At 42.2% G+C, this 14,287-nt stretch overlaps 2 protein-coding genes across 3 annotated transcripts; one reads left to right on the top strand and one right to left on the bottom strand.

Moving 5' to 3' along the window:
- Positions 1 to 5,100: 5,100 nt before the first annotated feature.
- On the bottom strand, positions 5,101 to 12,431 carry snap47 (synaptosome associated protein 47). Of its 2 annotated transcripts, none has more exons than XM_076744364.1 (5): positions 12,251 to 12,431; positions 10,873 to 11,394; positions 9,926 to 10,431; positions 9,483 to 9,607; positions 5,101 to 6,951 (listed from the first exon to the last, which is right to left on the bottom strand). In XM_076744364.1, exons 2-5 carry the CDS (start codon positions 11,367 to 11,369, stop codon positions 6,805 to 6,807), a joined length of 1,275 nt encoding a protein of 424 aa, XP_076600479.1. In that variant the 5' UTR covers positions 11,370 to 11,394; positions 12,251 to 12,431; the 3' UTR covers positions 5,101 to 6,804. The 2 variants fall into 2 exon arrangements, with proteins under 2 accessions (XP_076600479.1, XP_076600478.1); XM_076744363.1 differs by lacking the exon at positions 12,251 to 12,431 and adding an exon at positions 11,523 to 11,777.
- On the top strand, positions 11,809 to 14,280 carry jmjd4 (jumonji domain containing 4). The gene is made up of 6 exons (XM_076744362.1): positions 11,809 to 12,485; positions 12,579 to 12,744; positions 12,833 to 12,958; positions 13,098 to 13,365; positions 13,470 to 13,616; positions 13,725 to 14,280. The coding sequence occupies exons 1-6, from the start codon at positions 12,233 to 12,235 to the stop codon at positions 14,058 to 14,060; spliced, it is 1,296 nt and encodes a 431-aa protein (XP_076600477.1). The 5' UTR covers positions 11,809 to 12,232; the 3' UTR covers positions 14,061 to 14,280.
- The last annotated feature ends 7 nt before the right edge of the window (positions 14,281 to 14,287 follow it).

The following is a 14,287-nucleotide window of genomic DNA, read 5'->3' on the forward strand; positions in this document are numbered from 1 at the left end:
ACTCCATACACAAGGCTTTCTTTTCTTGTTTTTATGAAGCCATCTTGTAGTCAACATGGCAGTTAGTGATATGACAAACGATGACAAATGGTAACTGTAACATACAGAAAAATGCAATTAATATCTATAGTAAATGTGGTATGCTAACACAAACATGTAGCTAATACACGTCGGTAACATCGGCATCCGCCAACGGAAACACAATTGACTTTGCAAACACTAATTCATAACATTCATGGCCTCAAAATAAGTGCTTTGTACACGTGATACTTACAAAGACGAAAATTTCCTGAGGCTCAAACGCTTTGAAGTCAACACAGCGAACTATGAGGGTTTTTACGATCTTAATTTTTCTGCCGTACCGCTAGCCAGTCTCTCGTGAGAGGAAAAATACCAAAGATTGTCTATTGATGTGATGAGCACCCACTCTGCAGAAACCAAAACGATCCTTTACGAAGGGTGTCTCACTCTGATAACTTTCAACCACAGCATTTTAACAGATTTTTAACCATGAAATTAACTTATTTATTTAAACATTCTGAACTTATTTGTGACCTTATAACTAACTGGCAGGCGGCGCTGCTGACAGTTCAACTGAACTGAGAAACGAACGAATCATTTAAGGAAGTGATTCGGTTCAGTACGTTCACTTAAAAGATTCGTTCTTTTGAACAAATCGTTCGCGAACGAGACAACACTAGTTTTCACAGTGTCTGAACTTGACCCCACTGGACACTGTTCACAGGAGCACCATCATTACTGTTTTTGCTGGGGATGCTCTATTTAACAGCAAGGCCTGCTATACCCTGTTGTCTCTTTTAATCATCCGGCCTCAGTATAAACAATAGTTTAGGCTGAACACTAGTGTTGCCCTTGAGATCACTGGCCTGCTGCACTAATGGCTATTTACTTTCCAGGGAAAATAAGTAACTAAGAAAGTCTATTTTTATCCTGAAATGACCCCAGTGTCAACCCCACTGAGGTGAGGGGGGGACACATCCTTAACTTTAATCAAACCGCCGGCCCTGCAGGCTGCACGCTAGTGCAACAGCCTTCGCGTGATTAATTTTTTTCCTGTTCTCTTGTCAGCTCATGTGACCCAAAGTCACTATAACATAGCAGATTCCAAGAGGATTTAATGTTAAAATATAAATCCATAGTCTGTCTGCGGCTAGCTGGGGGTCTATGCAGTGTGGCATCAGTCGGGTGGGTAATTTATTGTGGGAGCTAAGTGTTTCCATTTGCAGTAAGAGCCACTAAAAACAGACTTGCTGAAGGTTTCTGGGGGGCCCGCTTGTAAAAGTACTGATGCAGTGTGAGCTGGCTCAGGGCCTGACAACCTGTTTGCAGAGCTGTATAGATGGGGTTTTAATGAGTATATAATCCAGTCATCACAAAAAGGACTCCTCGCATATGCCAAAGTTGCAACTCTGGGATGTTTTGTTCTTATTCACCTTATGCAGAGAAGTGGGATGCATTTTTAAAAAGGGGTTCCCAAAGAAAATAAACAAGACCTGCAAAGAAATGTCTGTTGTTGGTTACTGTTACTGTGCTTATGCACCCACAAAGATTAAAATGCAGGGCAGCCATTAGTTTTAACCACTAGGACCAAATATATGACCAATGAATGAATCCAATGAAAGGGAGGAAATAAAGAAAAATGCTTCTGGGAAAATTTTTTTTGGACGTTAGTCCCTCCAAATGTAATTAGAGTATTTGCATGCAGTCTTCATACCCAGCAGACAGCATAGTATCCCACCTGACCACACACAATGTAATTCCAATAATACTGTCCTCATGTCAAGTGTCAAAGGTCATAATGCAAAGAATTTTTGAAGCTAATGAGTTGAAACTCACCATCAACAACTCACTGCTGCCCTCTACTGAATCCAGTGATGACACATAATAATTTTTGCTAAAATAACATTTTCTGATGGACTATCTGGCCATGTTATGGCCAACAGGCTGGTTGAATTAAACAAGTTAACCCTGTGTTTTGGTGGGTGGCGACAATGGGCTATCATTACAGGACAAGAGATCTGACTTGAGTGGTTTCAAACACCCCATAGGGTACAACGTCTGTCTTTTTTCTGATAGACCATTGCTTAAGCTTGCACATATTAAATGATATTAGTTGAATCACTATTTATTGAAGTAAATAAACTGAACAAAGCAACAAGCAATGCAGTGCGTATATGCTAGAAAGGCGAGCACATCAGCGGAGTTCAGGTTGTAATATGGGATTTCACCTGGAGTTGATTTGAGACTGATACTACTGTATAAAACCACAGCCAAGTTTGGTTTGGCTGCCTAGCTGTTAACTCTGTCGCACAGAAATGAGAAAAGTTTGTGAAACACAAACCAGAAAACCAAAGTGCGCCTCAAAGACCAAGGAAAATATAACAATAAGTGCAAGAGCACATGATATCATCATGCAGCTCAGCATCTGGGAAAGTACCATATGAACAGCCATGCAGTGTGCGTTTATGGTTTGACTAAACCAAAGAAGGATCTGAAGCCAAACAACGTATGTGCAAAGAATGCATATTCACAAGAAATAAAGTCAAATGTAAATCCACAGGTTATCTTATTGCCTGTATAACATCTGTCTAAAACAGAAATGTTACCACACTGATAGCCAGAGACAAGAAGATGATGTTGAGTGTCAGATCGCTTTCTGCTGTAGACTACATATACACCCCCTGGTTGGACTCAAGCACCTTCCTTCCAGGAATGTTTTCTCCCAGTTCTAACATTAACCAACAGGCCTGACTTCCTGAAACCAGAAACTCCCTCAGCAAAAGGAAACCCAGCAACACCTGCACTAGTAAGAAGCCGGCCAGGACGTGAGTCAAAAATCAGGCCATTAGACTGAGACACAGTCAAATAGTGCAGTGGAAGTGAAATTTCTCTAATATTTCTCATATATTCTCGGCCTGCTCAACATCAACAATTACTCATGAGTGTAATTGATGACAGACACTCATACGCAGTATATAAATACAAGCACGTGACTCCAAAAGACAATTCCTGCATTATCTAAACATTGCCAAATGAAACAAGAAACACGAGTGACGTGCTTTAATTGTGCAAATCTGTTGCAAATAGACCTTGAAAAACATATTCCTACGGATGATGACTCCGCTCTGTTTGTACTGCAGTCACACGGCTCCATATTTTGGAGCGCAGTGCAGCCCACATGTGCCCTCGTAGCCCACAAACTTGATGCTGCTTTTTCCCAGCAAGAGTTGATTGATTGGCCATCAACGGAGACACGCTCCTCGAATGAGAGCGTTCGCCGCAGAGCTATCAAGTAAACAGGCTTGGAAGTCAAGGCCAGCAAAATCCCTCGTGTCTCCATACCATCCGTTAGGAAGGCAAAGCCGGATCTCATGTATCTGTGGTCAGACAAGACCGCCACCACTTCCTCGTATTGCAAGGCTGCTTCAAAACCACGCCAGTGTGTGCTCTATTTCCCTAACCTTTTTTAAGGGTTGGAATTCACATAACCATGTGGTGTGCTTCTGGAGTTTGGGACCTCTAAAATCTCACTGTTTATCACTCAAATCAACAAAAATAAACAGTTCACAGTGAAAACATTTTCAACTGTGCTGGAAGAACTTTTCATGTCATAACTAGGCATCCCTTTAGTGTTAACACTGCTTGTGCTTTCAGTCTCACATCTTTCATGGTGGGCTTTGTTTAATAGAAGTGATGAGTTCATGCTAACTGGGACCAGACTGTTGAGTGAGGCTGTCGGTCTCCTTTCAAACCCTTTGGTGTGAGGCGTCTTCCTGATTCATAATTGAGCACTCAGCCACTTGCCAAATCAAATCTGGTCCACTGTTGACGTGAAGTAGTCCCCCCGTTCAGTGAAAGCAGCCCGACGGAGGTGGTCAGCTGATGCCAACAGTCTCGGTGCCAACAGGATGTTATAATAGCAGAGCACATAAAATGAGCCACTTCCACACGACAGCATGCACAGCGGCTGAAACCGTAATTAACATCCGTTTCTAGTTTGCACGTGTTTTGATATTCTCTGTTGCAATTTGTCACATGGGCGCCGACTATGAGGGGCGTTGCCTGCTGACTTTTTTGTTGAGAAGTGAAGCCTGGTCAGAATTCAGGAGAGTCATTTCACTGCCTCTGAGTTCCTCCAAACTAACTCAACCTACTTTGCTTCCCAGTTAATAAATGATGCTGTTTCTTTGGCTTTAATGGTCGTTTTATGCCAGAATACTATTCACAAGTGTTCTGATTTCTGCTGCTGGTTGTCCAAAACCTTCAGTTTGCCTTTATGAAATATTTCCATGGCACTCGTCTTGAATTGATGTTAAAAGGTGATAAAATCCCATATTTATCTGTTGTAACCAGTGAGATCCACAAGTGCTTTATATATAGTTGAGGATTATGTACTGTATGCATACCTGATGACAATTTATCTTCCAAAAACACATTAAGAAAGTGAGTGTGAAAACAGCACCTCTTTTATAATGGCTTGTAGAATACAGTTTGTTGAGCTTTGTTTCTTTATAGACTCTATAAGGATGCTTCCAGTGTTTTTCTCAGTCAGGCCTGTTGATGCTGTTTACCACTAAGACCTTAGGTTCAGCAGATAAACACACACTTTGCAATACAGGTATGCATTTAATAGAGAAATTTATGCTGAAAATTGATTTTTTTTTTTCAGCTGCTACAAATCTATCATTCTGCATTGTTAATTTTGAGGCCAAATTCATTTAGAGTTCAATATTCGCTCACCTTTAACTCTGTTTTGGTCTCCACCAACTCCTGAATGAAATATGGCTTTTTAGCTATAAAGTGCTCCACTGTGTTCAGCAGTTCATCACTATGTCTGCCTGCTGTCTGGTGCTGGGTCAGTAGCGTACAGCGGATTCATCAGAGCTTTCTTGCTAAAAACAGCAGCAGCTAAAAATGCTGATGAGAGCGCTGAGTGAACCGAAAACAAGGAGCTCAAAGACGCTAAAATGTTCGGCAGACCTGGGGGAAACTGCAGACTCGGGACACCTTTCACATACACATTCATAATTTCATTCATTATGAATTGAAAATAATAATAATAACTCCAATACTTACAACGCTAGTTGTGTTGCTTCATTTATTAGTGTGTTTGGTATAAGAAAGATGCAGGTGTACTTTTCCCTTTATATTTAGTGCTAACCGTTTACATGTATCCGGTGTCAAGATAAATTTGGTATCATCAGCAAAAACAACCCTCGACACAGCACTGAGATCATTATTCTAAAAACATGGTCGATATTTAAAGTCAAACTGACAGCTAATTGCAAGTTCACCGTGATAACAGACCACAATAAAATCACAGAATTACAATACATGTGTCAGTCATTTACAGATAATACAGATTTAGAATAGCATCAGTCTTTAGCGAGACATACACAGTAGATGTGGACCTTAACGTGGAGTATTTAACGTATAATATTTCAAAACAAAGAGAGAAAGAGTGCTTTCTGTTTTGTTTTCAAGAGTCCCACAACTTAGTTGCACATGTACAGTCCTCTGCTATATAGTGATGGAACGTTTCACTTGGTGCAATACGAAGCAGTAATACTGAGACATGCAACATTCAGCCACAGGGAGACTTTGTTCAGAGAGGGAAGGGACAGCGAGGACCTGAGAGAGACAAGCCATCAGGACTGAAAGGGTTAGAAAAAGGAAGAATGGCAGCACATCATCAGAAACACAGATATAACTGTGATGACACTGGAAAACTTTATCTGTCAGTCGATTACCTGCCTGTTTATTAATTGGAAAATCCGTTCACCAAACTTACAGGCTTATCTTTCACTCCTACAACCTATTATTTCACAGCATCTGTCATGAAAACATCTATGGAAACAACATGCAGTTTGTTTCAAATTTGTGCAGAGAGAATAAAATAGACTCGTTCTTTTCTCCTTCCCTGCAGTCGTTGTCATTGCCGTCTCCCACTGGGACCAGGAAGGCTCATCAACTCATTTTTTTCACCTGCCCGCCTCACTGGAAGGGCATGACATGCAATAGGGATTCATGCCATTCCCCCAAATCCCACTCAGATGCCACGACCAATCAGTAGGAGTGCACACACAAGGATGTGATCCCTCACTGGCTTCCCACCACGAACACCTATGGAGTTCAATCAGCTGAGCCAGGCCATAAGCACCACTCCCAGGCACTGAACCACGTGTCCATTTTGGTTTTAACCAAAACTACTGGTCATCTTTTCTTTCTTTTTTTCCTTCCACAGAATCTGAATCAAGTGGTGTTCAAGTATTTTGCTTCCTCATGGCAACTCCAGAAAGTAAGAACACTGAAAAATGTGCTTTCAACCAACCAACAAACCAAATGTAATGCTAACAAAGCTAGCCACTGCTGCTAAGAGCTGCAGGACGCACATTCAGAGGGCTCCGTTATCTCGGCCACACATGCCTGAATTGTTTGAAATAAAACTATGACTTAAAAAAAGACTCATTCATATTTGCACAAAAAGCATTAACTGCAGAAAACATATGAGCCCACATGAGACGCATCATTTCTCTAAAAGAAAGAACAATAGTCTAGAAATGCACTTCCCAGAAATCACTGACACTTGAACCCATGTGATTATATGATTACTACATCAAATGCAACAAAAACCTTATGAACCATTTAGAGTACGTGCAAGTCTCTACTGCTGTATTCCAGTGTTCTCACACTGTATCGATCCCATGAGGACAATGAGGAAGCTTACAGTGCGTTTCTCAGGAAGGACCTGGTGACTGCATTATGTCTGCTGGACTGTCAGAGCTACAGCAGTCTCTTCATGCGGCAGGTGTGCTTCTCTATGTGCATGGTGGCTAGGTCAGTGGAGCTGGTCAGGACGTCCAGAACTTCATCCTGCCGTTCCAGCTCTGTCTCTGCCTCCAGGGCGAGGTTCTTCAGCTGCATCAGCATCTGCAAGCACACAGTCCAATACTTACACACACTCATTTGTTTGAGTAATTACAAACCAGCCCTCGGTGAACACGGACAACCAAGGAGCAAGACACAAATAAAAGAAGATTAAATACCTACAGAAAATTGGTGAGCAGTCGCAGGGTGGAACATGTGGACCATATGTGGAGAGGTGTAAAGATGGGGTCAGGGAGTTAGAAAGCGAGTGTGTTAGTGAAAGAGGAGTAGATGAGAGCGATACTTTCATTTCATTCGGTTAGTTTTTTCTTCTCCTTTTGGCTACAAAGACAATCGCCTGCTGCTTAATGTCTGCAGATGAGAGAGAAACTTTACAATTCAACACCAACCATGATTCAATAACAGCCACTCACATGGCAGATATGATAATAGTTCATATTATGCAGCATATGAAGTCTTGGCTTATCTCCTGGGATCACTGATATCATACAATACTGTTTTCTGCTCTCTGTGGGTTTAAGGAATACTGTGACTACATCTCCATAGTCCAACAACTGTGTATGTTATGGTTGATGGAACAACTTAAATATACGATGATGTGCCAAGCAAAACCTAATAAACACTCCTCCAAACCCCACCACCATGGTTTCTAAACTAATATTATGTTATGGTACACATACTACACACACCCACGGACATTATGTCAGTTTTCACTGGCGGGTACACGCGGACATTGCAACTGAGCACAGAAACAGTTCCAGACAGCAGTTTGAAAAACAGATAGTATGTCAATACACACGGTGGAACAACTGTATTCACTCACTCAGGTCTGTGACTTAACAGATTCATCTGGGAGAGGGGGACTGAATCACAGCTTGCAGTTAACATTCACAGGAGTTTTGGTGTGTCATAGAAAAACACAGAAAATGAATATTTTTAGCTGCTGCTTATACAATGGTTAGAGGACTCAAGTCATGTAGAAACCCCTAAAATTAAACATTTAGGCTAGAGCTAATAGAAAAAACTGCATGAGCTAAAATGCCGAATGCCTCATGTGTGCGTGGGGTAATTCCAGGCCTGTGAATTAACAAAGAAGCACAGCTCGAAATCTACAAAAATGCTTAATCACTCTTCTGAGTTTGTGCTGTTAACAAGTAGGAATTTCCAGCCTCCAACAATAATACTTGTCTAAAAATGCTGCGACAAAGGGCAATATTTGCTCAAGCACTTAGGGCAGGACATGAAACTGAGTGACCCTCTGTGGAAGTTGCCCCACTGTAGATTCTAATCTGGACATGAATTACATTAAGAGGTGGGTGTGTGCAGAAGCGTAGCATTAAGTCCAAATTGGCAGCCTTTGAACTTTGATTATCAGCTGCAGACAATACGCCATTTACAAACACAATAGACAAGCCAACCTGTATGAGCGGTCCAGTGCTGTTCCTGCTATGATAAATTTGTTTGAAAAATGATTATATACGCAAAAACAACAGTGAACACTGTTATTATGTACAATAATTAACTAAATATTTGGTATAAAGTGTTAAGAATGCCTTGTTAGAGATATATATCATATCTCAGTGGTAGACAAAACACTGTATTATGAACTCACTAAACCATGATGGAAAACACTGTACAAAGGTGGGTCATATGAGGCTGCTTGGAGAAGCAGAGAGTAGTGCTGGCAGGGAAGCAAAGCTATGAAGTGCTGTGGACCGGGTCAGCAGCAATATGCATTTTGCAACCTAAAAAAGAGCTGATATATCAGCTCCCTTAATGCAGATACATTGGTGCCAAAGTGTCGGCTGATAAGCTACAAAAAATGGCACAACAGAGACGCCAAAGACAAGTTTGAAGTTTTGAGTATTCAAATATTTTGTCAGCCAGAGAGCACTGGCGAGCTTATCTGTTTAACTGTTAATTGTCCTGCTCGGCACATATTTTGATGACAATTCTTTAAAAAAAATGAACTTGAGGGATCCTTATCACTGATGTTTGTTTACATTATGTTTTTGTGAATTTTTACATTATTTTGTCTGCTTGGCACCAGGTGTCATCTCACCTTCAGTCATTACTCAAAATACCATATACGATGTGCATCTATGTGGTAACCGTACATAAACACCGTACAGGTGTGCCGTACATAAAATGCTGTATCAATTTCAAAGCTACCTGGAATAGTGCGTTATACAAAAAGAACTGTCTGAATCACAGATTTGGATTTGCGTCACTGTGTAGGTCTGGCCACCACCGACCGTGTCTGTAGCATTTCTCAGTGTAGCGAGGGTCTGAATGGAAAGACGCTGTAAAGTCTGACCAAATGAATGAACAGGTTTCTTTCCCTCTCTTAAAACCAGGATGGATTTTGGTCTGTGGTCTCACTGAATAACATTTTAAACATACAGTATGAAAAATAAAAATCATTATGGTGAATTGTGGTTTGGAGTGGAACTATCAAAATACATGTTACTAAAACCAAAGGGTTATTTATTATAATATATATGAATGTATAAACAAATCGGAAAAATATAAACGTCACAATAGTGCGAGTCATATTTTCACACAGGTCTTACCTGTTTGAGTTCCTGGGCCTCAGCCTGACTGACGGATGGCTGGAGGACATGCACCTGCAACTGGGACAGATCTCCTGCTGGGACCTCCAGTGGGAGCTCCGTCTCTTGGCACCTCTGCAGCAAACCTGACTCCATGGGTGGAGATGGTGAAAAAGTGCAGAGTGCATATATTGTTTATGAGGAAACCAGACAGTAAACTCAAAGTATGGCAGCTGAGGCAATCAGGATGAAGTGACTCATCAAAACACATTTCTGTCAAGGAGAGACACCAATAATCGTGTCTAGAACTCATGTGGATGAAATGTTTTTACATGTGGCTACACACCTATAAATATACAGAGGTGGAAACATAGACCTTTACTGCCACTTAGTGGTCAATTTTAAATCAGACATGGAAACAGTGACATAACTGAACCTTTATGTACATATTATCCCTGCCTTACCTTCATTCCAGTTTGGCCCCTCTGTGTCACACGGAGATGAAGCTGGAGTTGCCCTGAAAGCAGTATATTCACTCGTGAACTCCACCTTCTTTTTGTACTGCATCTCTAATACAGACATTGCCTCTGGCATCTTGGCAGACAGGAACCTGTAGCATATATCTGGCTTTCCAATGAACCTCTGTCTAACAGTGATCTCATAAGGACTGTGCACCCTGATTTCATCGATTTCATTTCGTTCGAAGCGGTGAAGGAGCTGGCAGTTTGTGTCTCGCACCTCCAGTGAGGACACCAGCACCAACAAGCATCCGGGTTTTAAGTCTGAGTCCCCGCCTTTGGTCAGTACAGCTGGGATGCTTGTGATCAGCTTATTTCTACCAGACCCTTTGCTAGCAGCAGCAGCAGCAGCTGCGGCTCTTGCAGCATCCTCAGCTTTGGCTTCCTGCTGAGTCTTCCAGGGGAGTTTACCAAAAGGCCACCAGGAGGGAGACTCCAGCTCTGACAAAAGCCTGCAACAGAGCAGTGAACAACATGAGAATAAAACATGAAAAAGACTTCCAAATACAAAGTGTATAACATCAACCTTTTCTCACTCCCAACTCAGCACATACAGACGCTCGGTCAGGACACCTTGGTGTTACTTGTTAAGGCACTGGGTACCCATTTAGCATAATTTTTCAACATGCAGGGTAGTTCAATAGGCTTCTATAGACAGCCCATTATTATCCCCAACGTGTCAAATGATGTAGCATAAAGAGCGAGAAAAGTCCACATTTGGAGGAGGTGGGCTGGTTGGATGGGTCAAGACAAGACTTTCACCCTGCACATAGAACAGTGACGCTAAAGAGGTAACTGCTGCCTTAAAAAGTGCTGCCAAGGGAACCTGACCAAGCGTCCGTATGTGACGAGCTGGGAGTGATCATTGAGTCAGGAGATATTTAGATCATTACTTATCAGCCACGCCCAGATCGGAGTCAATCTTCTCCAGTCCCTGCATCATACTGTCAAACTGCTCTCCTTGGTGGCTGAGGACTCTGCCAGTGTCCTCCAGTCTTCTCTGGGCCCCGGCCACCAGGTTGATCAGCTCTCTACCTTTAGAGGGCTGACATTCAGCCCCACGGGCCTCTGAGCTGGGAGACAGAAGACGTTCCCTCCAGAAATGCTCTAACACATTATAAACCACCACCCTGTTGGGCTTCAGGGAGCCAAACCAGTGTTTGACATTGCCCTCTTCAAGCACTGTGAGAGTGCTGAAGATGAAACTGGACGACTCCATCTTGATCTCCATGATCCTAGACAGGGGGAAGCTGGCAAGGCTCTCCTTACTCTGGTTGGAGACGAAGCGCACCATGGTCCTGGTGAGGGACAGGGTGCCATTTTCCCACCGTTTCTCACTGTTGATGTAATAGGAGCCGGGCCAGCTGTGGATAGGGGCGTCCCGGCTCATTCTGGATGGAGTTACAGTGATTCACCTGGAAGGACAAATCGGCTTCAATATTCTACATGGATCATACACATACACACACTCTCGCTGTGTTCCTCTGCAATTACATCATAAGGACACTGCTGAGTGATCTGTCTGTCCTCATAGTGAACATACTTCCTTCAATATCCAAGCAGAGGATGAGCTGAGCTGAGGCGTTCGCACTGGCAGCTTCAGCTGTGGAGGATCGACCTTTCTATCCGACTGACCGCATTACGACTGCGTCATTATGATGTTAGAAACCCTCTTAGCTCGTGTCACTTCCTCGTGGAAAAATTATATTCGTCCCACACCGCAGTAAACAACAACACTGGGCTAAGCATTACGTTATCCCATACAGGTCTCTGTATCGGTGATGTTTATTACGGAAGTGACGTCACACTTTAGCACGGCCGTATTTACTGTCCGACTTGAAAATTCTGCTGTGAGAAAGGGCAATCACGACAAGGTTTTGGAAAGAAAAATAATTGAGGTTAGCTAAGAATTGGCTTTCTGAATCAGCGAAAATAGCGTGTAGTACAAGTATTAAATAACCCGAAACGTTAGCGTAGGCAGCGTTGACAGTAAATAAACAGCAACGGTTTTATACGTTCGTCGTTCAGACCCTGCAACCTTCGGGATGGAGCATATACAGCGAGCTGTTATCAAAACAGAAAAAATACGTTTTAGCACAATGGTAGTTTTCTAGCTTTTTAGATTTAGATTTCTAGATTTTAGATATACAATGTCAAACCAAGCGACTCGCTAGCTTTTCCTCACCGTTTCTTGCTGTGCACAGGCTGACAGCTAAGCTCGCTAACCGACTAGCAGAACCCTTGTTTACCATCATGGACAGGGAGGCTTACCGAAACTGCTGCAGTCTGGTCAAAATACCAAGACAGTCGTATGAACAGTTTTGGTCTTCACATTTTGTAGATTACATCGACAAGGAGCTGAGCTACTCTAAGTTTTTCAAGAAATACTTGCTTCCCAATCACCCCTGCATGTTTTCAAGAAGGTTCACGGAGGACTGGAAGTGTAGAAAGCAGTGGGTGTCCGAGGAGGGGAAACCTAATTTCCAGAAGCTGCTGCAAGAGTTTGGTAAATGAGCTTATTATTAATGCGTTTATTAACTACCATACATCATTATGCAACTGCCATCATGCACTGTAATGTGTTTGTTCTGTATCACAGATGAGACCCCTGTTCCTGTTGCCAACTGCAATGCAAAGGAGTACAATGCTAACCCTAAGCAAGTTATGCCTTTCAAAGAATTTATACACTATTGGAAGGAATACATCCAGAATGGCCACTCATCGCCCAAAGGATGCCTCTATCTTAAAGACTGGCACATGTCGAGGTATCCATTAATTGCAACTGAACAACACTTTGTTTCAAATAACACAGTTTGCAAAATACATGATGAATTTTATATTATTGTTCTACAGAGACTTTCCAGAACACAATGTTTACACCACACCAGTCTTCTTTTCTTCTGACTGGCTTAATGAATACTGGGATACACTTGAAGTGGATGACTACCGGTTTGTCTACATGGGACCCAAAGGCTCATGGTATGAACAATTTCAAAGCCAGATTATAGTTTAGTTTTTCATCTTTCATTATTATTGTCAAATAAAGACGTCATCTCCACATTTTTATTATTTTGATTTTCTAATCTTTTTCTATTCTACTGCACTTTCTCCTCACTAGGACCCCGTTCCATGCTGATGTGTTCCGCTCCTACAGTTGGTCTGCGAACATCTGTGGCAGGAAGAAATGGCTCCTGTATCCTCCAGGTCAGGAGGAGTTTTTACGAGACACTCACGGCAACCTCCCTTATGATGTAACGTCAGCTGAACTTCAAGACAGAGGCCTTTTTCCACGCTCTGAAGAAGCCTGTCAACCTCTTGAAATTATTCAAGAGGCAGGTGAAATCATTTTCGTGCCCAGCGGCTGGCACCATCAAGTTTATAATCTGGTAAGAGCTGCAGAGGTTTGTGAAAAATCTTCTACCAATTAACAGAAACATTCTGGCCTCTTATTGAAGTGTAACAGGAATTCTGTCTAATATTTGTCTTACAGGAAGACACTATCTCTATTAATCATAACTGGTTGAATGGCTGCAACATAGACATCATGTGGCAGTTCCTTCAGAATGAGCTGTCGTCTGTTCAAAAAGAGATAAATGAGTGGAGAAACACGATGGACTCATGGCATCAGCACTGCCAGGTACTTCATGGATAAGACCGTTCAGCCTGTATTCTTGTAAGACACGTGCTGTTACCCTGAATGTTTGCAGTATCATCTGTAAAGTCATAGTTATTTGTTACTTTTCAGGTAATCATGAAGGCCTGCTCTGGTATCGACTATGGAGAATTTGCTTCATTTCTGAAAATCATTGCGAGCAACCGAATGACTTTCCTGAACGCTTGTTCCTCTGGGGATTCCTCCGATTACCCACGGCATCTCTCAGAGACGCTCACCACACTTGGACCTTACCATGCTGCCTTTGACCTGCAAAGAGTGGCCCACATAATAGAATGCCTTCTCTGCAATGAGGACTTTAAACGGCTCGATCATTCAACTTTGACTTTGCAGCCAGAAACCATGTTGCAGCAAATTCGGGACACCATACAATCCACAAGGGGGCAGCATCTCCTTTATCAGGAATGAGATGATCAGCGGCGTCCCAGTAATGTAATGATTGCCTGGAAATAGCTTGAATGCAAAGTGCCGGTTTGTATGGTGCAGAAAAAGATGGAGATAAAGGTGTTGTTATGCCTTTTGTTTGAGAGGAACAGCAGCCTCAAATGTTGTTTGTGAACGTTTGGAATTTGTTTTTGCACTGAAATAGTAAATGGATAAATACATTAAAAAAAATTCATGTTGTTTGAGTTTTT

The sequence above is a fragment of the Chaetodon auriga genome, chromosome 12 (genome assembly GCF_051107435.1).
Source record: "Chaetodon auriga isolate fChaAug3 chromosome 12, fChaAug3.hap1, whole genome shotgun sequence".
Classification (NCBI taxonomy): domain Eukaryota; kingdom Metazoa; phylum Chordata; class Actinopteri; order Chaetodontiformes; family Chaetodontidae; genus Chaetodon; species Chaetodon auriga.

Coding starts and splice junctions, on each gene's coding strand:
- jmjd4 (XM_076744362.1), top strand. CDS start 12,233: ATGGACAGGGAGGCTTACCGAAACTGCTGCAGTCTGGTCAAAATACCA. Junction 12,745..12,832: donor AAAGACTGGCACATGTCGAG/GTATCCATTAAT, acceptor ATTGTTCTACAG/AGACTTTCCAGAACACAATG. Junction 13,366..13,469: donor ACCATCAAGTTTATAATCTG/GTAAGAGCTGCA, acceptor TTTGTCTTACAG/GAAGACACTATCTCTATTAA.
- snap47 (XM_076744364.1), bottom strand. CDS start 11,369: ATGAGCCGGGACGCCCCTATCCACAGCTGGCCCGGCTCCTATTACATC. Junction 10,432..10,872: donor GATCTGGGCGTGGCTGATAA/GTAATGATCTAA, acceptor GCTCTGTTGCAG/GCTTTTGTCAGAGCTGGAGT. Junction 6,952..9,482: donor AGGCCCAGGAACTCAAACAG/GTAAGACCTGTG, acceptor GTGTGCTTGCAG/ATGCTGATGCAGCTGAAGAA.